The sequence below is a fragment of the Phoxinus phoxinus genome, assembly GCF_949152265.1.
Source record: "Phoxinus phoxinus genome assembly, chromosome: 24".
Classification (NCBI taxonomy): Eukaryota; Metazoa; Chordata; class Actinopteri; order Cypriniformes; family Leuciscidae; genus Phoxinus; species Phoxinus phoxinus.
This window is the reverse complement of record NC_136899.1, coordinates 23,846,417-23,870,036: the sequence shown is the minus strand read 5'-3', so window position 1 is coordinate 23,870,036 and position 23,620 is coordinate 23,846,417. Positions and strand designations below refer to the sequence as shown.

The window sequence follows — 23,620 nt, the reverse complement described above, 5'->3', positions numbered from 1 at the left end:
ATGTTGTTTGAGTGATCTGAACCATTATTTTTTACAATTTTCATACAATTTATGAAATAGACATCCTATTCAGAAGTAGTATTGAAAGTTTGGCAGATTTTGAAATGAATTCAACCTCTAAGAAACACAAAAAGAACACGTATGTGCATTATAGCTCGCTGCCACATCACAAATGCTGAATCTATTATGATTTTCTTTATATTTAAAACATATTCAGACCTTTTTTTCTAAAAGAATTGAATGGATGCTCTCTTTTAAACTCTTAGCATAAAAACAAAACTGAGGTTTCTACCATTCTTTCATGATTTTTCATGCTCATCACTATTTCAAAATAAAGGTCTGAACACGCCTTAGGAGTATGAAAATATTCTTGTTGCAAATTGATAAATTACAGCTCCTCTGTAATTTATTTTAAAAAAAATCACCAAATATGTAAACTAGAGATTGTAAGCTTTCAAATGATATATAGTTGGTCAAGATTAGTGTAGGTTTAGTATAGGTTATTACAGTTTTAAATATGTAATGGCTGTGGCAATGGACGATAGCAAACGACAGGAATTCACTGCTGCTAATTTGTAAACCACAGAGATTTCACATCTAGAAAGCCAATGCTGTTAACAGGTGAAGTGGACACAGTGGCTTTATCTTCCACTATATCCTCTTATTTCTAACAGGTAGCAGTCAGTGAACCGACACAACGGCAAACCACACATTACTAGTGCACTGAATCCTACAGCAGTGCGTCTCAAGAGTGAACAAGATAAGTGGAAAACAGTCATTTCACACGCCAAACACCTGCTTTTCTCTTGGCCTATTTAAAGATCAAGGTCAAATGCTAAAATATTTCAGTTTCTCCATTTCTCCCGCTCAAACACACAGGTGACGCCCGGTTTCATGTACAAACCCTATACACACACAACAACTTGAAAGTCAACATGAAATGTTATGGGACCTGGTAACTGTTTGGTTACTGACATTTTTCAAAATATCTTCCTTTGTGTTCAGCAGAAGAAAGAAATTCATACAGGTTTGAAACAACTTGAGGATGAGTATATTCATTTCAAAGTGAACTATCCCTTTAAATATAAGAGGTCATCTAATATTCACCACAGGAAACACATTCAATGACCATAAACTTGATGCTAGCTAGAAAAATAAACTCCAGACAGGAGCATCGATTCAATTCAAATCACCATTTGACGATTAATTGTTCTAATAATCATTAGATTAATCTATAATCAACATTGTTTGTTGCACGCACCCCATCTGACAAGAGTCTGTGACTGTTTACATGCTCTAATATGTGATGAAACACTCAAATATAAAGAGGAAACGACACATCAGACTCCGCCATCATGGTTTTAATCAAACCACAATAAACTATGAGATGCTTACCAATCGAATCTCTGAATACAGAACCGAAAATCGCACGATAACCATAAACATTTTCTATTACCACTCTGTTCTCCTTTTAACCTTTAAAACATGACAATGAATACAAATAACTTAAAACATGACGATGAATACAAATAACTTAAAACTGTCTGTTAAAACAGTGTTTGTGAAAGAGCTTCACAGTATCATTGTTTCTGTGCTGCAGATATTAAAGTTATCACAGAAGTATTGGGATAAAAGTTTATAGCTTGGATATATAAACTGATGAAGTCTACAGAAGTGATCAAAATAGAGTAAATCACCTTTTGAAAATGGCTGGGCGCTTCAAATAATGATTGTATCGATTACACTGTTGCGCCACCAGGTGGTGACGAGTGACTGTTAAAAATATATATTTGTCATTGAATCATTCATTTAAAAATGCTAATTCATCCAATAATGAAACAAGTGAAGTCTTCATGAGTGAGTCATTGATTAATTCATTCAGTTTTAAATAATTCATTCAAATTAATTCAACATTTTAGATTAACATTGTCAAAACCTCTAGTAAATTACATGTCATTTTGTTTAGTTGTCTGTTCAGAAACGTGATTCAATTTGAAACAAAAAACATGATTTTCTGATTTCTCCAGAATCGTGCAGCTCTACTAAATATAGACATAAATATTTCCAATATTTACTTGCATAATTTGACAACATTACAGGTTGATTGGAAAATGATGCACAATACAATATTTTGTTCACAAGTTAGCCTATATTTACCTTGTTTTTTCTTTATTTTCTTCAAACATCACGTCTCACATCTCAAGCTCATATTATGAAGGACTAAAAATGACAGAAGGAAAAATAAATAAATGTATAAATACATAAATATATAAATAAATATAGAAATACATATAGAAATGCATAAATAAATGCAAAAATAGCCATTTATATTACCAAAATGTATTTATTTTCACTATTATTTATGCATTTATTTATTTATTTCTACTTTTATTTATTTATTTATTTTTCCTTCTGTCATTTTTAGTCCTTCATACTTCTGACATGTATCTTCTTGGTAAAGAAGTAGCTACACAAAGATTTGGTCAAATATTAAAGGCAAATTAATGGTCATGGTGGAAATGACGACAACTTGAGAAATTATTTGTGTAAAAATGTACAGTATAGCCTAATTCTTCACACAATAAATAGTTGGGTTCGGACAATTTGGCTGTGCAGATCATCAGTTTTCAAAATAGTTTGGATTTCATAGTTTATGATAAAAAATCTGGGTCTGAAATAAAAAAGACGGGTCCTTTGTTCTAGACTGGCCGCTGGCTCAAAACCACGTCCATATAGCGGTAAACTTGGAACGCCCATCAACGATTTATATATAATGCTATTTCCATTACCTGTTTTCCCTGTTTTGTTTAGTTTGCTAAATATATATTTTAAAAAAATTAGTAATGAAAATATTTTTAGAATTGGTTAGAAATGGTTCTTCTATAACACTTTAGCATTTTAGATGTGTGTGAATTTCCCACAACAGGAGTCATTTATAGTTCTATTTTAAAGCGATTATCTGTTCAAAAAAAAAGTTCTATGCAAAATGTTCTATTAAAGAAAAGATAGAAAATAAATGTGCGTGTGCTGTAAAGTGGTTAGAACAAATCAAATCGGATAAAATCTGCAGGTCAAACTCAATGAAAAATCGGAAATCGGCCTAGAAAATTGTAATCGGTGCATCTCTATGCACTATTTAAAGGTAAAGGGGACAATTTCAGACACAGACACTTTTTTTTTTTATTTCAGTACCGACTTGGTACCAAAGTCAGGACGATTTTATCCAGCTGATGAACAATAAAAACAATGACAGCCAATCAGAATCCATCCTGCTGTATGGAGCATTTACAGTGACAGACAAGCGCGAGCGAGCTTGAACAGACCGAAATCGTCCATTAGTATATAGTGGTCCAAGTTATCGTTCTTGGTATGAATGTTTGATACAGTTAGTTAGTTAGTTAGTTAGTTAGTTAGTTAGTTAGTTAGTTAGTTAGTTAGTTAGCATGCAGTTGTGACTTCAGCTATTTGGGTTAGGGAAATATTAAACGAAAAAAATATTGATTAATCTGTTGAAAAAAAATCTTTAGTTCGAGCAATAAATGTGACCTTCATATAACACACACAAAACTATTTTTAATTTAAAATAATAATAATCTCTGATATGAAGTGGTCATGCATAAGCGTTTCTCCCCTGTGACCTCGCTGTGTTTGCTTGAGCAGCTTTAACTCTGTGGGCTTACTCAAGCAAACAGCATTACTGTGAAATGGAGAACAGAAACACGTGTTGAGTAAAGGAGGGCAGATTTAGGTATTGCCGTTTCCTGAGACATAATACCCTCACCTTTCGGTGTCTGACACTTGCTTTTATGTTTTGTAAGGCCAGAAATACAGGTAAATACACATGAAGGCCAGAGCAGTGCACGCCTGCAGAGCCATTGTACTCAGTTAACACACGTTCTAGTGTTACTGCGATCGCAGCAAACCTCAGTACTCAAGGGGGCGATAGAGTTCCCTTCAGATGTCTGTCCCATTAAACCAACAGGCAGTTAATTATATAAACATGTCAAGCAAGATTCTCTTTAAAATGCTGCTCCGCCATAACAGTAGTTACTGTACAGCAGAACACAGAAGCCGGTGAAGCTTTACTTTTTTAAAGGAATTTACAGGTGGGAAAAAGTTATGCCATTCTTTTTTTTTTAAATTAAAAATAAAAATATATCCGACATTCGATACAATGCAACAGCCAATAGCAATTAACTATCAAGCATTTTTTGCATACAAAATTCACAGTGAAACGGAAGTAGCGACCGATCTCTTCAGATTTTTTTTCCCATAAAATAAAAATTAACTTTTTTCTTAACATGTGTTATATATCTTATGTGAGCTATGCATCCAAGCAGATGTTTCATTTAAATATATATATATAATATAATTTCATCCACTTAAACATAGCCACTTTTTCAGAAAAACAAAAGTAGGGAAAAACTTGGATGAAAGCAGATTTCTTTAAAAAAAATACGTGGTTTAAGTGGATGAAATTATATTTTAATTTAAGTTGATGAGGTCAATATATATATATATTATTATTTATTTATTTTTTAAATGAAACATCTGCATGGATGCATCGTTCACAAAAAGATCAATAACATTAAGAAAATAGTGAATTTTCATTTTATGCCAAATAATAAAAATAAAATAAGAGAAATATACATTTTAGATTAAAATATATTTTATTTTTATATTAAAATAAACAATGTATTTAAATCCACAATAAATATTTATAACATGTGCAGTTATTATCATCAAAAAAGCAAATATTCAGATTCAGATTTTTTTTATTTAATGCCATGTCAGCAATCAAAGCTATTTTCATGGCAAAAATTAAATTACAAAAAATACAAATATCATATAAATACAATAAAAACAAAAGCATCAAGTCATATTATACAAGATTTTTTAAATTAACATATGATAAAAAATCCGAAAACCTTTTCAGGCATAATCTAGCAGATATGTATTCAGTAGAGAGAAAAAAAGGTCACAGTAAACCCGTATCTCAGGCCAAGCACAGCCTCAGCACACGTAAAGCCCCAGAAGTGTAAGAGTGGCGAGTGTCTGCACTGAGAGAAGCAGAGAAAGACAGACACGTGCGGCAAATCAATGCCACGTCACCGAGCGCCTGAACAGCAGGTGTTGATCCGAGAGCCGGGGGTCGCGGGCGCTGAATGAGCCGCTGTGTTTCAGGAGCACGAGACGAGTCCCCGCAGACCACAGACACATCGTCCAGCTTCTGAGGGGGGACTCTCCTCTCATGGAGGAAATGGCTACATATAAATAGATGCTTTCACCATTTTCCCAACCCTTTCTCCTTGATCCCGGGCCCCTCCGCTCAGCGGGATCTGGGGCCCCAGACAAAATGTCTCTCACTCATTCATCTGAGTTTGTCTCTAGCTCTCTCGTTTTTAAACTTAATGAGAGGCTGTGGAGAGACCTGTCAGTGTGACAATAATTACAGAAACTCACCAGCTGCAACTGGCCCCGGGCCCCAAAACATTCATACACACAACTGTGAGGTCATGGAAAAAGCACACACACACACCAAAAAAAAAGAAAAAAGCTGCTACTGTATCTCGGCCGTCTCACAGACAGTGAATGCTGGGTTGCTTTAATAAGACTACAGTAGAGAATCAAATAACAGTAGTTATGACTGTTCATCCCTATAATTCAGATAATGTCATGCTCAGTCGTACTGGCCACCAGATAAACACACCGCGCGACTGACAGCGCAGAAAGGGGGATATTAGCAGCTGAGTCACGGCTGGACCAGGTGTGTGTGTGGATTAAAAAAAGAAAGAAGGTGCGTCACGATTTTACCAAACCAAAAAAAAAAAGCCAATTCAAAACATTAAAGGATTAGTTCACTTTAAAAAAAAAACTTTTGCTGATAATTTACTCACCCCGATGTCATCCAAGATGTCCATGTCTTTTTTTCTTCAGTCGAAAAGAAATTAAGGTTTTTGATGAAAACATTTCTCCATATAATGGACATCAATGGGAACCAAACGGTTCAAGGTCCAGATGACAGTGTCAGCGCCGCTTCAACGGGCTTTAAACGACACCAGACGATGAATAAGGGTCTTATCTAGCGAAACGTTCGTCATTTCACAAATAAATAAAAAGTTTACGTTTTATAAGCACAAATGCTCGCCTTGCTCTGTTCTGTGATGCGCGTTCGTGACGTCACGTAATACGCAATTATGTTGAAAAGGTCACGCTTCACCGAGTCAGTGTTTACAAATTTGCGGCAGGAGAAGCATACACACATATTCAAATGTCTTTGTGTCAGTTTGCTGAAACTGTCATTTGGACCTTGAACCGTTTGGTTCCCATTGATGTCCATTATATCACTCTTAGAAGAAAAGGTTCTATAGGCGCTTCGTATTTGGAACCCTTAAAAGGTTCTACACTCTTAGAAAAAAAGGGTTCATAGGGGTTCTATATAAAACCATAGGGTTCTTTACTCAACTCCAAAGAACCTTTTATGCTAAAAAGGTTCTATAATGACAAGAAAGAACCCTTTTGGTTCTTAAAAACCCTTAAAAAGGGTTCTGTATATAGAACCTTTTAGGGGTTCCAAATACGAAGCGCCTATAGAACCTTTTAAGGTTCTATAGGAAGGTATTTTTAACCTTTTAAGGTTCTATATAGAACCTTTTCTTCTAAGAGATGGAGAAATGTTTTCATCAAAAACCTTAATTTCTTTTCGACTGAAGAAAGACATGGACATCTTGGATGACATCGGGGTGAGTAAATTATCAGCAAAAAATGTTTTTAAAGTGAACTAATCCTTTAATACAACTACCGGTATATTAAAAATAAAATAAAAACCCTGAAGTGTGGAATGTTGGACACTTGCCGCTTTCCTTCCAGAAGTATATCAGACTGAAAAGCGCGGTGTGCTCCGATTGGCCAGCGATCCAGTGTATTGTGATTGGCCCAAAAACCTTAAAAATACCATATTTGTAACATCAGCTCCCAAAGCAATAATGACAGCTGATAATGTCAACTCGAGCCTGAATCTGATCTGGAAAATGCAGATGACCAAGCTGGATCAACTTTGCCAGCGCGACTAGACCAGATCGTATCAGATTGGTCAGGTTTGATTTCATTGGGGACATAATTACTGATTATAATGACTTATACTGTCTTTTTACGCGTTGCGCCGCGGGTGTGAGAACACTCTGTAAACATAAATGTCTGCATTTGTGATTGTAGAAACGACATACAAGCGCTACTCACATACTATATCAGTAGCAGGGGTGGTTAATCTGTCTGATTCCCCGATTCGATTCGATTACGATTATTGAAGTCCCGATTCGATTACAGTCGATTTTCGATTATTAACGATTCTCGATTCTCGATTATTGATTTTCCATTTCACAACAGTAAATTCACTACAGTAAAAATCACAACAATAACAAATTATAACAAACTTCAACATATTCTGAATCTCTATTAACATAAAATACGGATGTCCACGCATCACATGTTAGCTATCCTACCCGCTTTCTTCAGTGATTCCATGACTTTGGTTTTGGTCTTGTTGTAGAGTGTGGGTCGCTGTGTCTGTAAAATATCTCCGAGATGGGACGTTGTATCTCGGCTCCAAAAGTGTGCAACATGGCGCGAAAGCCCTGGTTCTCAACGACTGGATGCAAATCCTTGGCAATAAAAGTTGCGATTGATTGTGTAATGCGCTTTCCCCTTTCCGAGCCGGGTGGAAGCTTTGACAATATTGTTTCCACGCTTCAGAGTTCTGTCTTTTGCGTTCCGTCAATATTACGTTATTATCGATTGTCAAAAAAAAAAAAAAAAAAAAAAAAAAAAATTTTTCTTTTTTTTTTTTTGAAAATCGATTTTTTGCATTTGTGAATCGATTCAGAATCGTCCACGTCCGCATCGCGATGCATCTAAGAATCGATTTTTTTCCCCACCCCTAATCAGTAGCAACTAGCAAATTCTTAAAATATAAAAACATATACAGGCTGTGTGAGTCCGAAGCGCTAGAATGTACTTGCAAATATGGATTAGCATTTTATAATCAGCCTTTTTGCACAGCCGGCCTTTACTCTCGCAGCTTCTGGAAACACTCCCCCGAGAAATGCGCAACACACAGTCGAATCTTTTATTGGTACTGTTCTGGAACAATGTTGTAAATAAAGCTTAAAAGGATAGGCTACTTCCCCGATTAGCATTAAGCTTTGCATCAGTAGAAACCCGGTAGTATTTTCGAATGACCGTGCTTCCCTCCCTCATGTTCCCGAGACGAGAGATTTTTGTATTGTGTGTCTGGGAAAAAAACTGATGACGCAAAAATCGTAATTTAGCGTCATCATCGGAGGCTTTTTTGGCCAGAGGCTCGAGACTACAGCCAGTAGTAGGAGCGAGTCCGCATGTTGTCAACCCGCCCGTAGCTCATGGTGCGTTCAACTTCAAGTCACCTCGTATAGATCGTATTTACGAACGCACTTGAACGCCACCACAATGTCGTAAACACCAGTGGGAAGCTCGGGATTTTCTCTAAGCCCCGATCTTTACGAGTTGTGGGCGTGTCACTGAGAAACATGGCGGAATACAACAATATAAGGTATTTAGCTTGTCAGGCTTTTCCATTTACAGCACAGTAAGCTAATTACCTGCACAGAATATGATAGCATTATAAAATAACAATGTAATATTTAACCTTAAAGTTTGCAGTGGCATCATAAATTAACTAAAAACATAAAAAACCAAAGCACACTTATGCAAATCTTTGTTCTTCATTTTCTAGAACTGGAGTTTAAGAACTCCAGTTCTACGCAGCTACGCAACTACCACTTTGACGCTTCAAAAAGTTCATAAAGAGATTGTAAAACTAATCCATATGAATTGAGCAGTTTAGTCCAAAATTTCTGAAGAGACTCGATCACTTTATATGATGGAAGAGCTTATATTTAGGCTTTTATTCACATATAAATATTCATCAGCTCAAACATTAGTTGTGGCAAACGGAAGTTCAAGCCTCAAGCGTGTTCACTTGATGTGCGAGAACCAATGAGGTTCATTCTCGTGTTACGCATCACGCTTGAGCTTCAGCAAGAACCAATGAGATACATTCCCGTGTTACGCATCACGTGTGAGCTTCAGCAAGAACCAATGAGGTTCATTCTCGTGTTACGCATCACGTTTGAGTTTTAGCAAGAACCAATGAGGATCATTCTCGTGTTACGCATCACGTTTGAGTTTTAGCAAGAACCAATGAGGTTCATTCTCGTGTTACGCATCACGTTTGAGCTTCAGCAAGAACCAATGAGGTTCATTCTCGTGTTACGCATCACGTTTGAGTTTTAGCAAGAACCAATGAGGTTCATTCTCGTGTTACGCATCACGTTTGAGTTTTAGCAAGAACCAATGAGGTTCATTCTCGTGTTACGCATCACGTTTGAGCTTCAGCAAGAACCAATGAGGTTCATTCTCGTGTTACGCATCACGTGTGAGCTTCAGCAAGAACCAATGAGGTTCATTCTCGTGTTACGCATCACATTTGAGCTTTAGCAAGAACCAATGAGGTTCATTCTCGTGTTACGCATCACGTTTGAGCTTTAGCAAGAACCAATGAGGTTCATTCTCGTGTTACGCATCACGTTTGAGCTTCAGCAAGAACCAATGAGGTTCATTCTCGTGTTACGCATCACATTTGAGCTTTAGCAAGAACCAATGAGGTTCATTCTCGTGTTACGCATCACGTTTGAGCTTTAGCAAGAACCAATGAGGTTCATTCTCGTGTTACGCATCACATTTGAGCTTTAGCAAGAACCAATGAGGTTCATTCTCGTGTTACGCATCACGTTTGAGCTTTAGCAAGAACCAATGAGGTTCATTCTCGTGTTACGCATCACGTTTGAGCTTCAGCAAGAACCAATGAGGTTCATTCTCGTGTTACGCATCACATTTGAGCTTTAGCAAGAACCAATGAGGTTCATTCTCGTGTTACGCATCACGTGTGAGCTTCAGCAAGAACCAATGAGGTTCATTCTCGTGTTACGCATCACATTTGAGCTTTAGCAAGAACCAATGAGGTTCATTCTCGTGTTACGCATCACGTTTGAGCTTTAGCAAGAACCAATGAGGTTCATTCTCGTGTTACGCATCACGTTTGAGCTTCAGCAAGAACCAATGAGGTTCATTCTCGTGTTACGCATCACGTTTGAGCTTCAGCAAGAACCAATGAGGTTCATTCTCGTGTTACGCATCACGTTTGAGCTTTAGCAAGAACCAATGAGGTTCATTCTCGTGTTACGCATCACGTTTGAGCTTTAGCAAGAACCAATGAGGTTCATTCTCGTGTTACGCATCACGTGTGAGCTTCAGCAAGAACCAATGAGGTTCATTCTCGTGTTACGCATCACATTTGAGCTTTAGCAAGAACCAATGAGGTTCATTCTCGTGTTACGCATCACGTTTGAGCTTCAGCAAGAACCAATGAGGTTCATTCTCGTGTTACGCATCACGTTTGAGCTTCAGCAAGAACCAATGAGGTTCATTCTCGTGTTACGCATCACATTTGAGCTTTAGCAAGAACCAATGAGGTTCATTCTCGTGTTACGCATCACGCTTGAGCTTCAGCAAGAACCAATGAGGTTCATTCTCGCGAGTCAAACAAGTGTGGTTGAGCTTCTGTTTATGTTCGCTGATCAATATGTGAATAAAAGCCTAAATTCAATCTGTTCATAAAGCGATCGAGTCTCTTGAGAAAATTTGTACTAAACTGCTCAATTCATATATATCAGTTTTACAATCTCTTTATGAACTTTTTGAAGTGTCAAAGTGGTAGTTGCGTAGCTGTCAATGAAGGGACAGAAATCTCTCAGATTTCATCAAAAATACCTTTATAATTTTATAAAAGATATAATCTTCATAAATATATTTTTGGGTGAACTATCCTTTTAAGAATCTTTAGATATTTGTACTGGAACCAGACAAAAGAAAATATTTTTTTGTCTGTCCCACCACACATTTCATAAACTATGAATGTTAAGAAATAACATTATATGATCTTTTTCTAAACAGAATAACAGGTAGATGAGTAAATAATGTCATTCCAATGTGTTAATGACAACTTTTCAGTATTACATTTTATGTTAGATCTAAAATGTACTTTATTCATGTTTCATTGAGTCTTTTGTCACCGATCTGCCTGGGACTTCTGCGTTTGCTGAGAAATCTCACACAAATTTGATCGTAACTCACAGGTCAATGTGAAGTAATGTGAAAAAAAACATCAGGTACTGTAACATTACATTAGATAGAAACCAGTTGATTGATTCCACACAGAAAGGACAAATCAGATCACAAACCAACTTTTCACACAGTCGAATACAGCGTACAGCAAATATAATCTAGTGGTTTTCTTTGTCTATTTTGGTGTTTTCTTGATAACAGTTGCATAATATATCAGCATGCAGAAAGAAATTATCTTAAATCAGATAAAGAGACCCCATCTAAACAGATGTCAGGGTCAAAAATCATAATCACAAGCAATGGACAATGATCTTGGTAATGGACAATGAGCAACAACAAAAACAGCCTTTTACCTTAACAAAGACCCCTGTAATGCATTGTGGTTTCAGTGTATTTCAGAGTAAATGCCATAAAGGCCTGTTGAATCTAGACACTAAAGCAGTTTGTGTATGATTCATGCTTTTAATATGAATCAATATCAGGCCACTTTGCAACATTTTCTATATCAATCTATGGAGGTAACAGTTAAATCACAGTGTGAGGCCTGACCACAGCCTTTTTACACAATCCCCTTACAACTACCCAGATGTATCCATGACACATTTCTAGGATTGTTTCTTTCTTCTTATATTTCTATCGTTATGATGATAATTATGTATAACGTTAGCTAGTAGACCCGCCGGATTTACTGCTTTAGATCTGTACGCTACAATCAAACCACAAACTCTCATAAATATCTGTCATCTTACCCTTAAATGATCCAATGTGCACCCCTGCCTCCCGTGTATCCAGCACACACTCGATGATCAGCACTATTTAGATGTTTTTCAGCTACATATTCGCTGATGTGTTCCTGGGAAGGGTTTTCTCAGTGTATCCAGCGTGAGAACTGCGGCTCTACTCACCGCACTGCTGCGCTATCTAACCTGCTGAAGAAGGCGGGGCTGAATAGAACATACTCGCTTACCCATTGGTTAACCAAAACCGATCTCTTTGCTCATTGGTCAGTGCACACGTCCATCAATTGTATATACTGGGCTAGTCCCGAAAGTCGCTACATATAGAAAACAGGGCAATGTAGAGTTTCGGCAGTAGGTCAGTTTCGCAATTCCTCATTTATTATATTATATTATATTATATTATAAGTTGTACACAAACTTTTGGAGTTCATGTAAGCTTGAGTGCTGCTGCGTCAGTTAAACAAAAAAAAAAGACAATCTGACATTTTTTATCTGATTTAGCCTATCACAATTTTTTTTAATGTTGACAATTTAATTTGTAATGAAAAACTTTGTATTAAAGGTACCTAGTAAACAATCTTTCAACGTTGAAATATGGTTGAAAATAAGTTCGTCCGCCTTGGACTGGTTTTTACTAGCTGGGTAAGGTGTATAGGTAATTTTCGGAGCGGCTAGCAATAGCGAGTTAGCTTTGAAAGCATAAGATCCCACCCTCCCCACGCCTCCTTCAAAGCACATGAACTCGTACAGCAGGGAGCAAACAAAAGCGTCACGCCATTAACCCTAATGACTCAAAGCACATAACATTACAACAATAATGAACATAAACAACTTAAAGAGCACTGACCTGACTGTACCACCTGACTGCTGCAGATTCATTTCAACATCGATAGTTGTCATTGAAATGTAGGCTAGAAATTCGAGTCAGTCGGGGGTTTCCATCTCTTTCAAATTACAGTAGTTATGACATAAACACAGCATAAGCTCATTGTTTTGGTTCAGGAGGAACTAACTGTAAAAGGCGGCGGATGTTTCGGTTGTGGTGCTCGGTGACTGACGTCTGTCTAACTCTGTATAGCATGAAGCGCTGATGACGTGTGATATTTCACGAGCAGGTGCATGGAGGTATGGAAATACATATGCTGACTGGCAGGTTAGGTATGACATCTATCATTGCATTCAGGCCGATTGCAATGATTGGACAAATATTTTATGGTCCTACGCCTATAAATACATTTAGACCACTTAACTTAGTGATTGCTATCAGGATGGGAAGAGACTTTCAACCAGCATAACCAAACAAAATTTCTGGGACAAAGCACCTGCCTTTAAAATAGAAACATTAAAGCAGTTGTTTAAAAATTTGGACCAAACTGTAGGCCTACACCATATGATCACAGACCGTATTATGTGTATAAAGATGACCAACCGTCTGAATTTGCAATAACCTTATCTCAAAACGAACCTGAATGAGTTGATATGACCATATTCAAAGTCCCTCACGCATGGCTGATAGAGCCGCTAGATGAGATGTGTGTGCAACTCTGCAGGATGCAATCTGTTTCCTGTCCTAACAGATGGACTTTACTGTACGTGCCCCTGCTTTCTCCTGTCCAACGCTCGACAAAATCCAGCAGTCTGCTTTCTCTCAATCAGCCTTTTCCTATAAAGCCATCAAAGGACAGAATGGGCTTCCAGACAATCCAAAGAACACTCAAGATTTGCACAGCTTCTCACATGCAGTCAAAGACTGGCTTTTAGACCACCAGTCCTGTTCACACTAAACGATAATTCTGCATCTCGAAATTTACTACACCCCATGCATGCAACACGGCTAACTCTGTACACAAATTGGTCATTTGCATTTTATATATTGTACTTTATTAGTAAACTGCTTTTTTATAATGTATTAACTGTCTTTGTTATATAATTTGCTGAATACCATATATGTGTATTGCCTCTGTTATGTCATTTTTAATTCTGTTATTTAATTTTAATTGTGCAGGACTACAGATGGAAATTAGCATATAGTGCTAAATCGGGTGCAGCCATCTTTTTAATGCAACTGCACATTGTCCTGATATAAACTAAACTAAACTAAACTAAACTAAACTAAACTAAACTAAACTAAACTAAACTAAACTAAACTAAACCAAAGCATCCTCACACTTTTCAATATCCCTCACTACAATGAGAGGGAATCAGTGAGCTCTTAGATTCATACATGCATTATAGAATGTCACTTCAGTCAATGGACTCAGATGACTTCATAGAAATGTAAAATTACTAATATTAACTCTTTTTTTTTTCTCAAAACACAATCAAATGAACCAAAAACCGAACCCTAAGTCATTATGCAATTGATTTAAATATAGTGCATGTTGCCGTGGACTATTTTATGGTGCTTTTTGCTCCTTTTTAGAGCTTGAGAAACTGTATTGAAAAGAGCTGCGTAAATTCTCCAGATTCCCCTTTTTGTATTCCTAACCACCCCCCACCCCCATTATAGGTGAGCTATTCCTTTAAGAGAAAAATGTCTCCGAAGTGCCGCCTTGTGGAACACTAAAGAAAGTGCATCCTCTGCCATTTAAAATATGTATTACCAAAATATCTCTAGGCCCTGCAAACAAACCAGGCAGCGCTTCATCATGACCACAGCTTTCATATGTCTGAGGGAAACAATGATTACTTCGATCTAAAATGTAACCTTTGTGGTAAGACAAACATTAATACAATTAAATACCACTGAAAATGAGGCTGGGGTTATTTAGAGAGGGAGATTCGACCACAGACCATCAACCTGATGACAGTTATATATATTTATTTATTTACAGGCGTTTTAGTGCCTTTATAGGAAGCTGTTGTGGAGATCGATGGAGAATCAGAACACGCCAGATCAAAACACTGTCTCCATGAACGTGTGCACGACAGCTACAAAAATCATGATGAAATAATTTCAGATAAATAAATAATAATCAGATATTTATCAGATGGGGGGTTGAATAAGTTCACAGAAGATGTAGTTTTGTTTCTGTATGCTGCATGGGTCACATGCACAAAAACTTCCTCTGCACCAATAATACATCATTTGTGGTTGTGTAATCTTATCAAAGGAGGTTTTCTTTCAAGTCTGATGAGATTAAAAGAAGAAGAAATTTTTTTTACAAATTCCTCCATCACTCAGGCAGGGATTGAATCGATCGCCTTGGCATACTGAAGAAAATCAATACCATTTATAACATTTCACCATGGTTTTTGTTTACTTTAGATATATAAATATGGATGAGTTTATTCTAACAAAAGGTCAGATTAGAGATTTTGATCTTGACTGGTGGGTCGTGACCTGAAAAATGGGTAGGAAACTATGAAAAAACAATGTAATCCAAAAAAACATATATTCATGCAGGATAGCAGAACAAATAAGACAGTGATTGTTGTTAAAAAGCAAATCAAACACAACCTTTTGGTACAAATTCAACTCTCATTTGGTTGAAGCCTGCTGTGAAATATTGGATTAAACATACACTACTGTTTGGGGTCAGTGGGATTTTAAAAAGAAATTAATACTTTTATTCAGCAAGGATGCATTGAATTGATTGATCAAATATATGCTTTTTAACTGTTTTTCAATTGTTCTTTTATTGTTCTCCTTAAAAATCAAATCATATTTCACAATATTACTGTTTTTACTGTATTTTGACCAAATAAATGCTGCCTTGGTGCATAGTAGAGACTAATTTAATATATATACGATATATAATATATTATAAATGTATTTATAAATGTATATATATATATATATATATATATATATATATATATATATATATATATACTGTATTATTTAATATATTATAAATGTTGGTTGAATCAGTAAAATCTGGGTAAACCAGCTAAGTATCAAGTAGCACTTCAATACTAAAAACAAAAAGTGAAACATCCCAAGTGTATTGCGTCGCAGAAATGGCAATGCTGCAGTCTGATTTATCGGTCAGAGTATCCAATCCCGCCGTTTATAGATCTAGACCACTGCATCTTACTTTTGTTTCAGTGACACACAGAAAAAAAATCAATGCTATCAGGGGAGCGCTATGGATCACTGTTTATTTTCACACATCAACAGTTAGCAAAGACATTACACCAATGGCACTCTTCCAACGACACGATTCGAAATAAATGCCGAAGATCCAGACATTCAGTGATTGCACTATTGTAAGAGAAGGGAGCAGGGAGACACACACACACACACACACACATTCACACGCACATATACACACGCACATATACATGCCCCCTCATGCGCTCAAGTACACACACATCGACGCTCTCATTTGATCGGTGAGTCCAGAATCTCCTGGTAATCTTGTCGGATGGCCCGGCCCACCCTGTAAAGCTTGAGCCCGGTCAGGACGAACACGCTGACCATGATAACCAGCGCTCCGAAGACGTCGTACACGGACGGGATCATTCTCAACACGATTAGCTGAAGAAACATGGCTACCACGATCTCCAGATGCTGCACGGTGCTGACCAACGCGGGGTGGAACTTGTTGAGGGCGTAGTAGACACCCAGAAACGCCACGGTGGAGCAAATGCAGATTCCCGTGAGGTAACCCCACGTCTCGCCGTCCAAGGGAATGATGGGTTCTTGCATGATGAACATAGTGGACGCCCCCCACACGGTCCCCGTCCAACCGAACGTGAAGAGCGCGGCCCACATGCTAACGCGCTCTTTAATGGCCCGGTACACGATCATAGACAGGGCGGCGGTCAAACCCGCCATTACAGTCATGGTGTATCCAAACGCTTCTTTCCAGAATCCCAACGGGGACTTTTCCTCGTCTGCGATGTTCGGGATCATCACGAGGCACAGTCCGAAGAGACTCCCTACGACCGCCACGACGTCCGTGTAACCCAGGCGTTCATCCAAGAGCAGGAAGGCTAAGATGGCGCTGAAGACTGTAGTGGTCGCCCGCCACATGATGGTGCCGTTGCTCGGTGGAACGATGGCGAAGGACGTGTACGCGCACGTGATTGAGATGACGTTGCAAATCCCGTAGAAGAACAAACGCAGTCGGTAGCCCTTCGGTCCAAAGGGAGCTTCTTTATAGTAGAGGACCACCAGAACGGACAACACCTGGATCACCGAGCGGATGAAGATGAGCTCTAGCGAGGGCACTTTGGAGCGGTCGGCCGCCAGGCGTGTGATGAGAGCCACGCATCCGTGAGCAAGAGCCGCCCCGAAAAGAGCACCCCAGGTGACCCGCGACGCCAGGACCGAGGCCTCGCCGAAGCTCGCGAGCTGCCCGCCGACTCCTTTCTCTCTCTGATCGGCCTTGGGACGGGAATCCATAGTGCCGAATAAAGTCCTGCCTTGCCCGCTTTCTGACACCAGTCTCTTGTTCGGGGTGTTGTCCATGAACGAGCCGAAGTCCTCAAAGGACGGAGCGTCATCGTAGCCCTCGTCGCCCGGCTGGGGGAAATGCGTGGCGTATTTCACCGTGACGGTGCTGGGATGAATTTTAACCCTTTTTTTGGAGCCGTACTGCTGTGTTGAGGGGGACGGATCCATTTTCCTCAGGTACAGAAGAGCTGCGAAACACACAAGCATCAGAGGATTAAAGGTGCTGTATGCAACTTATTCACTCTACTAAAGCATATTAAAATATCATAATATACTCTTTTCTCTGAAAAACACTTCTACAGACAATTATTTTACTTTGAAATGTGAGTTTCCAGGCTGGAGTGTTTGTTTTTGTTTTGGTCTGTGATACTACACGTTGCCAATTTGGCAATTTTCATTGTCCATTGTGTTCGTTACTGTTGCTTGTGCTCAAACTGGCAACCCGTGTGAGCGCCGTGAGCAGCTGGCGGGAGAAACGACGATCTCCGATGTTTTGAATTTGGACTGCAGTACCTATTCCGACCACTAGTTATCATTCTTACAGACTGCACCTTTAACTGCTTGTGTAGAGGGGTTCTCAACCCTGGTCTTCGAGGGTCACTGTCCTGCTGAGTTTAGCTCCAACCTCGATCAAACTCACCTGCCTGTCATCCCGAAGAACTTAAAGGATAATTCCGGTATTTAACACCTTGAGTCTATATTGTAGTTTGTTTTGGATGAACAAGAGTGGTGGACAACATTTTTTTGACAATGGTTCCTCTCTCGAGTTTTTGACTATAAAAGAATTGGCCATGGACCCATTTAACATTGGAGTCAATGGGCATGTCCGAAAATGTCATTAAAACCTTTAACATTATTTTTCAAAACTGTGCAACTCACCGAGTGATTAGTGATGTTAGGTGATGTTCCAGAAACAAAAAGTGTTGCGAAATACAGTTTCTGTCGTGTTTTATTCGTCATTTTGTAAAATCCCATTGTTGAAAAAATAGTTCCACTATAGCAAAATAAACGGATTGGAATCATATATTGCGACGATATATTGTTTATAATCATCAACGAACACCACTAACCACTCGGTGAGTTTAACAGTTTTGTAAACGAACATTATTGGCTGTTTTAATGACATTTTCGGACATGCCCATTGACTCTAATGTTAAATGGGTCCATGGCCAATTCTTTTATAGTCAAAAACTCGAGAGAGGAACCATTGTCAAAAAAATGTTGTCCACCACTCTTGTTCATCCAAAACAAACTACAATATAGACTCAAGGTGTTAAATACCGGAATTATCCTTTAATAAGCAAGTTCATGTGTTTGATTAGGGTTGGAGCTAAACTCTGTTGGACCGTGGCCCTCGAGGACCAGGGTTGAGAACGCATAGACACATGCAAATATGTGAGAACAGAAGATATTGAAAACGTACTCGGTTGTCAGATTTTTACCTTCGTCTCTTAGCCAAAACTAAACCTTTTTTATCAACTGTTGACTTTGAGAAAGCAATCTCTGCGGTTGTTTTTTCACAAATGGACTACTACAACTCTCTTCACTTTGAAATTGACAACAAAGCATTGTTATTGTCTCTATGTAAACTACAAAAATTCAAATTTTTTGACAAAAAATTGTCACAAAAGGGTGACGTCATGCGCATGCGTACTATGTGTTCAGTATATAGGCACAAAGTGGGGTTTTTTTACAAAGTGAGATCGCCAACTACTGGCCTGACAGCAGAATACAGCGTTCTGTAAGCAAAAAAAAAAAAAAAAAAAAAAAAAATGCAAAGAATAACCTTTTCTGTTTTAGTACATCTTTGTCATATAAACGTACCCTTAATTATTGGAGAATATTTTATACATCAATAAAAGTCAATCAAAGAACTTTTTTTTATTTTTTTATGTTACTACTGGTTCAGAACGTTTGGAGAACATTCAAAAATAACATTCCAATAATATTGACAAAATTATAAAACTGAATGTTCCCTTAACATTTTAAAAACCTGGACATTTCGAATGTTCACAAAACATTTAAATAAAATGTATATGACCATTAGCAACAAGTTATTTGAATATATTTTTTGTTAGCTGGGTATATGAACCACTATGAGCAAATCCCTGAATCAGTGAGTTGAATCTGAGAACCAGATAAGTCCATTTTGTTCAGTTGAATTTGCGTGCCCAGAATCTAGTGGTTCACTGAAAATAACTCGTTTGATTCTCATGATCTGTTCACACTGTCAATAAGACCTGAAATTTAAATGACTCAATAAATCCATACACAGAAGTTTACAGGTTAACAATCCACTGAAAGATACACTTTGACCTGTTCCTCACAAGTGTATCATAAGATGTGAAATAATGCACACATCTACTTTCATGGTGTTTTATCCTTTTTTTGAAGCTTAACAAAAATGGTCACAGTGAACTGTTATTGAATGGCAGAAAAAATCTGCAAAAATATTATTTAAAATTTCTCCTTTAATTTGGAACAAAGTACAGCATATGTGTTTGGAATGAGGATGAGAAAATAATTATAGGATTATAATTTTTTTAATCAAAACTATAACATAGGCTACTAAGATTGTAAATTGTAAATGGATGTGGGTCTATCTTTAATAGTGAACAATATAACCATTTTTTTTTTGCCAATTCAAGTTTGCACCGTGGTTTCACAGAAATGCAGAAGGGAATTTTACATAATTCATAACTCGCTGCTTCAATGGTCTCTCTCTCTCTCTCTCTCTCTCTCTCTCTCTCTCTCTCTCTCTCTCTCTCTCTCTCTCTCTCTCTCTCTCTCTCTCTCTCTCTCTCTCTCTCTCTCTCTCTCTCTCTCTCTCTCGTGTGTAAAGCAATTTCTATATTTAAGTGCAGTAGCGCCTGCTCAGATAAGCAGAATTTGATTCAATGTGATGGGACGAAATTATATAACAGGGAAGGAAACTAGATAGCTGGATTTTCAACCTCACATATCATTTTAGCATTAGGCTATTAAATATTGCTAAAATATGCTTTTACATGTCAAATACAAAACACGATATATGATTATGGATTTATTTCTGTGCATCACACTTTTTTGTTTTTACCCCGATTGAAAGCAAATAACATTGCCAACAAGCAAAAGCCCCACCAGGGGGCAACAAGATCAACAATATCCTGCTGATGAGAGCCCACCTATTATGCTCTTACCTCATAACTCGTAAATATGTCATATTATATGGTACAGCTATTCGTAATCATAATGCATGTTGTCCCCGTGGCACACCGTGAGACTGCAGACAGGAAAAATCATGTTGAGGAAAGAAAGGATGATTTATTGCTGGTCTGAAGGGAGCACAGCCTTTGAACCATTCTCTCTGATTTCTATAATAAATCTCCTGACATATGATAGATAATATGCATTTATCATTGTTAAAAGCAACAGTAAATAAAACAGAAAGAGAGAGGGGGGGGGGGGGGGTGGAGTAGAAAATAGAAATATAGGAAACGAAAAATAAAATGTTTTACTCTATTTATTTCCTCTGCAAACGATATCTCATGCATGTTAGTATTACTATTTTATATTTATTTGCATGCAAGTTCGTGCAAACCCACTAATTACAAATTTTGCACGCAGCTGGAAATAATTTACTTGCAAAAAATTCACTACGCTTTTCATTTTAAACATTGTTGCGCAAAAAAAAAAACGCGTCATATTTCCTTCTGCAAATATCGCCAGCGCAAATGCGTCTCCACATTGCGCATCGAATGAATGAAATCAAGCGGTTTTTACTCACCACGCTTCTATTAAAGAGAGGAACCGGATGTATTTAAAGCTCGTGGGAATTAAACATAAGCGTTGTTTTAATTCACAGGCGTCAAGATATGGAGAATTGCGCTTGCCATGTCTCCATCCTTTCCTCATGGACGCGCTGGACGTCTCCAAGGTGCGCGCATCCTCCACGCGACGCTCCACACACACACACACGCACACACACACACGCCTTCTGATGCGCGTGTTTCGGCTGGGGTGTCTGTCGGCTTGTCTTCTGTCGGATAGCAGAGTGAGGGTGGGGTACACCATGTGAACTGCTTCAACATAACATCATCATCTTCATCATCTTCATCGTCATAAGAAGCGCATGCATGCTGAGTTGATCTTATTTCTTTCTCCCATCTCTTATCCAACGTCGATTAATTGAACTGAATTTAATAAGTCTTCCCAGTGTACCTCATTTTGCTAATCTACATTTGATTTAAATGTATTAGCCTACAAATGGAGCAACAAAAAAGAGAAGCTTTTCACACTGGTTTAACTTCTTTTTAAATGTGGAGTTAAGCAACATTTCACACTTGTCATGTGGAATTAGGGTTAACATCTTTTGAACCGAGTATGAAGAAACGATGCACCAGAAGAATAAATGACAATGTTTCACAGCGCACAGCCAATCACAAACGCCCTCAATGCTTGCCTCATTAAATATTCATGACCGTTATACACAATCAACTTTCATGGAACCTCATTCATTAAAAACAAGCAGAATAAATGTGTAAATTGTTCAGCATTGGACATAAACTGTCCAATTTCAGTGTAAATTGTTGAATTATTAAGTTATTCTTACATTAAATTGCTAAATTTCAGATTAAATCATTATTTAAATTGGAAACTATTTTTGTAAATTGTTTGTAATTTTTACAATTTCTATGTAAATCATAAAGCCATTCTTTCGTGACATGTCAAATTTCTGTGTAAAATGTAAATCAGTTTTGCTGATGTGATGTGGTTTTGAACACATTGATGTCATGGATAGTTTCTTACAGGCCCAAATCAAAAGATCCCAGAGAGAAAGTTTAGAGCCAATGGGTGGAGCTCGAAGGCTTCTACTTAAAGTCTACTTTTTATGGAAGAGGTATTGGACAGTTCAAGCTTGGAGGGTGTTGATGGACTTCATCTACTGCATCTGTGTTCTGATCACTGTTCTGAGTCTGATCCGGACGAAGTCTTTGACGAAAACACAATTTTCTCAGCTTTTTGTTTAAATTATTATTTATTTATTTTTATTTTTTTTGTTAGGGTTACCTTAACCACTTAGTTACTTTAGACGGTAAAAAACAATGCATGAAGTTAGATTAAAACGTTTTTGTTGTTTAAAAGTAGAGACTCTGTTGCTTCTTTAGATATATTGTATGTTCAGATATTAATACAACAAAATATCCTGGGGGCCATGAAAGTTTTCTGAAAAATATCAAAAATGCTGGCACTGACTGGTAAAAAACAAAAACAAAACACTGGCAGGGAAAGAGTTAAAGTACAGTTAAAGGGATATTTCAAGCATAACAAAATAATACCTAAATATGATTAATATATTAGTATAATTTAAGTGCATAAAAATAATATAAAAATAGTGAACTAAACTATGATGTTAAGTTCACTTACACAGTATAAAACTACTAAACTATATTTCAGAAAGTGTACTTTCATAAACAAAAAAAGTATTTAACTAGTAAACTATAAGTACCCATAAGTTCACTTTTAGTATAGTTGCAGTACATTGAAAACATTTGTTAACTAGTTGTGTAATAAAGTAAACTTAAAAGTATACTTTTACACACTAAAAAGTGGGCCGATTTACTACCAATAAGTATTGAAATAGCACTCTTGACAAGTATACTACTATAGTACATTAAAATGAGTTTACTTACTACATAAAGTACACTTAAAAATATACTTGAACTTTACTTAAAATAAACTTGAAGTATTTTTGTTAGGTTCTGAGCCGCACTTGAGAGCTCCCCTTCAAGACTTATCCATCAAGTCCCCCTTTAAGTCTCGAGTTTATGGTATTGTTTCGTCTGTTTCTCTGTTCACTGGGCTGGATACAGATCATTTATCCTCAATATGAGCCGTATAGTGATGCTGGCCTTTCTCTTGAGGAAAGCCCAGTGAGGACAGCATTATTCCTCACGCTGGGAGAGCACCAGTGAAGCTCAGACTCCCACGGGACACTCACTCCTCGGATCCCAGACACCAGCGTCAGTCACATGGCTAGTTCTGGTGGGAGGTATTCATAACCATGCCTGACTGACTCCAGCATTTTCACATCATTCACAACCCAAGCGCTCTACTCAGCGTTTCTGACCTTTATTTATTATTGTATTTTCCCCAATGCCATTGACTAAAGTGATGAATCACGCTAATATATTGATCGAAACGGATTGATTTGTCAGTATAAGGTCAGGAGGTGTTTGTGGAACGAAGTTTAGTATTGAGTGTTTTCCCTTCAGAG

General features: G+C 37.6%; 2 protein-coding genes across 2 annotated transcripts in view; both read right to left on the bottom strand.

Annotated features, from left to right (window-relative positions):
- The window catches only part of nck1b (NCK adaptor protein 1b), a 57,354-nt gene extending 45,196 nt beyond the window's left edge, over positions 1-12,158 (bottom strand). Inside the window, exon 1 of the mRNA XM_079602274.1 lies at positions 11,970-12,158. The gene's annotated coding sequence lies outside the window, so the exon portion shown is untranslated. The remainder of the gene's footprint in view (positions 1-11,969) is intronic.
- A 3,881-nt stretch (positions 12,159-16,039) lies between these two features.
- On the bottom strand, positions 16,040-21,452 carry slc35g2b (solute carrier family 35 member G2b). Its single transcript, XM_079602312.1, has 2 exons — positions 21,131-21,452; positions 16,040-17,552 (listed from the first exon to the last, which is right to left on the bottom strand). Exon 2 carries the CDS (start codon positions 17,530-17,532, stop codon positions 16,288-16,290), a length of 1,245 nt encoding a protein of 414 aa, XP_079458438.1. The 5' UTR covers positions 17,533-17,552; positions 21,131-21,452; the 3' UTR covers positions 16,040-16,287.
- Positions 21,453-23,620: the final 2,168 nt, after the last annotated feature.